The sequence below is a fragment of the Hibiscus syriacus genome, unplaced genomic scaffold (genome assembly GCF_006381635.1).
Source record: "Hibiscus syriacus cultivar Baekdansim isolate YM2019G1 unplaced genomic scaffold, ASM638163v2 tig00110930_pilon, whole genome shotgun sequence".
Lineage (NCBI taxonomy): Eukaryota > Viridiplantae > Streptophyta > Magnoliopsida > Malvales > Malvaceae > Hibiscus > Hibiscus syriacus.
Window position 1 is genome coordinate 673219 of NW_024062917.1, and position 6000 is coordinate 679218.

The window sequence follows — 6000 nt, forward strand, 5'->3', positions numbered from 1 at the left end:
TTTTTTAATGCAGTTTATCTACTCCAGGAATGAAAACACACAAGCAGGTAATACTTCATATGCAATAATATGGATGAAGTGCATTTTGATCGATGGCTGATTCTAAACTACATTCATAATAGATAAACCCAAGATTTATGGTTCGCATGGTGTTGATATGGTATGCCTAAACAAAACAAATAGAATGTCACGGATTCTGAGCTGGGTTAGAAAATACGGACGATTCGGCATTGGTTAAATTTCAATCACAACCTAAAAAAAATTACAATTAACATCCGATAAACTCAGTTTTAAAACAGAAATCATGTAGATAAAACACAAATCCACAAAATCTACTACCTTCGGGAAGGTTAAACATCATACCAGAACCCAACACCCGTCGTTAAACCATAAACAAGAAACAAACTCACTCTATTTGTTTCTCAATTCCCTTTTCTCTCCGTCCAACTGCACATGAAATCAGTTTTGTTCACAGCATGGAATCAGTTCTTGCAGGCAACCTCCTGAAGAAATTCAGAGGCACCGAAGGAAGCTTATGACGAAACCTTGGATGTCTCAAGATGTAGAATCCAGCTAGAAGCGCCACAACCTGGAACGGTGTGACATACAACACAATAGCTGCAACTAAACAGAATATCACAAACAAAGCAGTGGCTCTTGGATCTCTCCAGCTTAAAAGAGATTGCAGCCTCTCGCCCTGTGTGGCTAAATCCCCCACCACCGTCTGAATTCTCCCGGCGATACTTCTCAATCGATCATATCTCATCCTGACAATATCAGATGGCCGGGAAGTTGGGAATGTGTCAAACTCTTCATCCAGTTCATCAGGATGTGCTGAATCTGCATGAGAAAGGCGTGTGTCCATGTGAGGTGGATGCCTTGGCCGCCATCTATAGTACCATACTCCAATCAAGAACAGGTAGAGGAAAATTGTTGGCAAAATAAGCTCCGGATAGAGGACCAGTATGATAAACAATATGTGAATCAATACTGTCGTAATTGGGTTTTTCCAATTACAGATCTGATCAAACCATTTTCCAACAGCAATTAACCCACCCAATACATTCATAATTCTGAAAAAATTAGCTTTGCTTCTTCTCATACTCCACATGTGAGAACCAACATCAAGCATATACTCCACCACTTCTTTTCTCAATGGTGGCTCAGCTCGTCCTAGCCTCATTGATACAATCTGTGTGGCCTGGTGCCTCAAGCTATCAAGCTGGCTAACCGTCAATGGATGAAGGTAATGCATTTTTGGCAAGAGAGGATGGGAGTACATATGCATCATATTAAGCAAGGAAGAACAGGAGAACCTCACAGCCAAGTGAATTTCACCCATCTTCTTCACCCCATTTGGATGTAGCACCAGAAGTGGATACGAGTGAGTGTAAACCCGATCAGTTTCAAGAGTCGAAAGTCGAATTCTCACCTTCCCGATCTTAGTATCCTTTGCTCCTCCAGCCTTATCTCCTCCATGTAAATGGCAATTATCAAACACCCCAATTGTTATGACAGTACAAGGATCAAAAACCTCCCACGTATACTGCTCATTCCACTTGGGTGCAAAGTTATCGATGATTGTCCTTGTTCGTACCCATTTTTGGCCATATTTTGCAACACAATAAGCATCAGTTGTCCCCCGTCCATCTTTTGTCTTCATTGGCATTAGGCCGTGTGCATTAAGAATACCCAATTCCAAAACCCCGATGCTGGACTTCCACAACTGCTTTGCCGTTGGCCTAAGATCACTACTGTAATGAGTTGACTCATCCAGAACATGATAACCACCTTCCAAACAAATCCTCATATGAATTCTGCTGGCAAACTTAATTTCTTTCTTCTTCTCTCCCTCTATAATAACATGCTTCTCAAGATTATACCACCTACTATTCACAGGTTTATGATCAAGCCTCCTGTCTACGTATTGTAAAGGAATTGCACACTTCCCCAAAACTTCTTCCTTATTAGGAGCAACCTTGTCTTCTACACTCAAAATTAGAGGCTCCTCAAAAGGTTCTGCAGCCACAAACATTAGATCTTCATTCCACATTGGATTAATACCCCTTGCCTGAGAAATCCTAGTCCTTAAAGCCTGATTTCCCAAGATAGCCTTCACAAAAACTTCAGGATACCGACCCTTGTCACCTGGTTGCAAGTCCTGAGCCTCAATCACATTGACCCTCAAATACCAAAGCTTCGGAGAGAGATATACTTTTGACCGCATATTTGCGAGACCATCAGCACCACTAACAAAAGCTGCATCAGAATGCCATGCTTCAGGAAATGCTTCATCAGCCTGAGTTCCCATCCAAACAGCCAACATCAACTCTCCCTTAACCTTATTTCCCTGCCTATCCTCCAACCTATACCACTGTGGTGCCAGTGGACTATCTGGTGGAACCCTTTTCGGTATCTCATTGAGATCAAAGAAAACCTTCCCAATAAAGTCATCCTTCACAACATCCTTATCTTTAACTGTAACTTCGAGCAATGAGGCCTGAAGCCTATCTTTCGAAAAAGCAAACACCTGATTCCACTCAGGATTCGACCTTTTCTCAAAAAAACGAGTTTTACCCAAGTAGTTTCCAAGCTTAACCTCAACATAAGGATCACAACTACCTGTAACATCTTTCCCTGGTAAATCCTTCGCCTTGACAACCCGAACATACAAGTATTGCATCTGCTCTACCAAGTCATAAGTGCTCGTAAGCTTGTCACCACTGACCTTCCCACCACCAAGGTGGGGATTAGTCTCTTTGAGGGCAAAATCTTCGGGTGGAGGACGGGGCATCATCTTTGGAAACAAACAAAGAGACCCAAGAAAAACCTGGAAATAAAGTTCAATAGTTAACTAGATATCCCAAAAGAAAACAGAAAAAAATGTTCAACATTAACTGTTAAATAACAAAATAAGGAAAAATCAGTTCAATAATTAAAATGGTTTCCAAGAACCTCAAAGATTGGAATAGAATATCAGTTAATAAGGGGGGGGGGGGGACTTGAGTTTCCTAAATGCTTGGGAAATGAAAAATAGGCAATAAAAAGAAAGAGAATATCCAAGCATCCAAACACTTAAAGCAACACCAAATATTATTAATGAAGTTACATCCATTTTATTATATGAACTCAAAACGACAGTAGATTAAATATAAAACGCATAATCCAGTCACAGAAGAAAACCATGGTAGACAAGGACTGCTCACGAACCTTTCACGTTTTGTTAAAGTGAGAACCGTAAACAGATACCCCTTTCAAACTTTCAGATCCACCAACTTCGATTCCTGAAAAAAGAAAGCAAAAAATTGCATGAAAATTAAGGTTTTAGATCTAACTACCCTGATATGTTAAAAAGAGTAACTACAACTAATCCCTGTTTGGCTACTAAGAAAATGAAAAGAAAAGAAAAACAGTAGATGCCTAACTTGTTTTTTTTTTTTCACTCTTAACTAACAGGCTGAGAACAATCATCCTAAGTCTTGGATCTGGTCTCCTCCCCCTAACCAAAAATCATATCCATATGAGTACACAAAACAACACAGCAATCGTCCGTTACTATCTACATCTACTCTTGCACAACTTCAAAACACACTGCTCAAGAGAAAACACACACGCAACAAAAAAAAAATCAGAATCACCAACAAAGTTAAACACACACACACAAAGAAAATATTTGGATTTTCGGTTTGAGGTTCTCTTAAAAAAAACGGTGAAGAGAAAGTCCAGTGGGAGAGGAAACACATACTGAAAGTTACGGACGATCCAAAGGTATACGCCGACCGGAGTTTAAGTTTCGGGATTAAGTTGTAAATTTAGAAAATCTACTCTTCTCCTTTTTTGGAGAAATGGAGAGCGGAAATGTAAAGAAGATATCTAAAACAAGGGAGATTGTAAAAGGAGATGGTTCAGCCTTGGAAGGCGGCGGCCGACGGGTGCAACGCGGCGGATGTCGGTTGTTAGCAGCGCTGGGTTTGGAGCATTCAGAGGTTCTGATTTTTTAAAAAGAATTTGAAGTGTACAGAGAACAGAGAGAGAAAAGAAAGAACCACAGAAGAACAAAAATACAAAAATACATTTTGCGTTTTATAGTTGGGTTCAAAAAGGATAAAACGAAAGCAGCAAGGCTTCGGGCCAACCCGCAGGTACAGAAGCCGAGACCCGAGACCGTAGGAAGAAACAAGAAAACCTACATGCGTCAAAAACAGTATTTTAAAATCTAGCGTAAAGAAATTGTTTTCTATTATTATATACTATTTTTTTTGAGTTCTCTAATTATTATAAAAATAATATTTTAATTATAGTGTATTATTTTATTAAAATTTTTGATTATTAAAACTTATAAAATAGTCATTTGACTATTTATTATATATTAAACTCGTCTTTTTTTTTAAAAAATTGACAACAATTTAATTTGAATGTTAACATGTTGACTAAGATATGATAAAATATGATCTTATAGTCTCAAACGATTATCATATCTCAATTAGTATGTTAACGTCTAGTTCAAATAATCATTAATTTTTTAATATAAAAAGATTATTTAAAAATATAATAAATAATTAAATAATTATTTTATAACTTTTAATAATTAAATCACTTAATAAAATAATATCTGATAGTCAAAGATCATATATATATATATATATATATATATATATTTATATCCTAAAGTCTAATGAATAAGTTTTGAAAATTACATAAAGTGTTGAGTGGGTAACCAAGAATTGAGGCGGTTACCAGCATTAGCAACGACTCAGCGGCGCGTCCACTACCACTACCACTACCACAGGTGCTGGTGAACAAAAACAAAAGAAACGATGGTTACAGGCTGTAAAGGAGAAAAATAAAGAGACAGAGAAGAGAAGGTCCCCCCTGCACCCCTAGAATCTAGAAAATTCCAACAAAGAGACGGTCCCAGCGGTCAAATTTCGCTGTTAAAATTCAGACAGGCTCCGCTTTACGACCCTACTTTAACCCTTTCATCTTTCACATTTTATTCCCCCAATTCACCATCCTCACTTCATTTACCCTACCACTGGAATTATTTTTTTAAAAAATCATTCACAAGTTATTTACGAGGAGCACAGTAAAAAAGAATCTGAAACGTAAGTTAAATAAAATATTTTCCTCTTTTGAAACGCATAATTAATATTTGTTTGTAAAAGAAAAGGAGGATAAGAAGTATACATGTTGTTGTCAGTCGTCCACCACTGGAATCAAATTAGCAAATGGGAGAGATATAGCATACGTACATACATAAATCGCTATCGCCATATTCCAAACGATCAATAATAAGTAATGCAGCTGATCTACTTTAAAAAGAGTCTGAATCGGAATCGACCGTTAAATTATTAAAATAATTTTTAAAATGACATTAATTTATGTCACATAAGATAAAGGAATATCTACATGACAATGTCTTTTAAAATACTACTCTTTAAGGAAGCATCTTTGTTTACGTGGATTGTTTGTCCAATGCTGATATCATATAAGACCGCTTACTCAAATAAAAGATTTTTTTGAGAAAGATTCTTCCAAAAGACGTTGTCAGCTAGACGTGTTTTTATCTTATATGATAGAAATAGATAATATTATGAGAAATAAATTTTTTTTTTGTGTTTTTCATTTAGTGATAGAAATAGATACTATTCACGTAGACCTGGATTGAAGCATACGAGAAAAGAAATGAAATCCCAAGGGAATTACTTTACATCAATGAAGGTTGATGATTGAACCAAAATGGATACATAAGAAAATCAATTACTTGGAAGAAATAAAACTTAAAAGAAGCAAATCAAAGGAGAAAAATAGAAAGCAAGAGAGGGGGAGTGTGTGCTTTTGCTTTATAAGTAACTTTTGCTGTTGGTTGGGCTAATGAATCTGGGGACCCTGTCCGTACTTGTTTGGTATAGGGAAAGTGGGTCCCCATTGTTTTAGGTGAATTGTCGGTATCGACCCCCTTCTTGTGGGTGGGATTTGCTTAAAGTTCACGTCATTTCA

General features: G+C 37.2%; 1 protein-coding gene across 1 annotated transcript; it reads right to left on the minus strand.

Moving 5' to 3' along the window:
- Positions 1-292: 292 nt before the first annotated feature.
- LOC120146635 (FT-interacting protein 3-like) lies at positions 293-3255 on the minus strand. Its single transcript, XM_039160147.1, has 2 exons — positions 3210-3255; positions 293-2828 (listed from the first exon to the last, which is right to left on the minus strand). The coding sequence occupies exon 2, from the start codon at positions 2795-2797 to the stop codon at positions 470-472; it is 2328 nt and encodes a 775-aa protein (XP_039016078.1). The 5' UTR covers positions 2798-2828; positions 3210-3255; the 3' UTR covers positions 293-469.
- Between the last annotated feature and the right edge of the window lie 2745 nt (positions 3256-6000).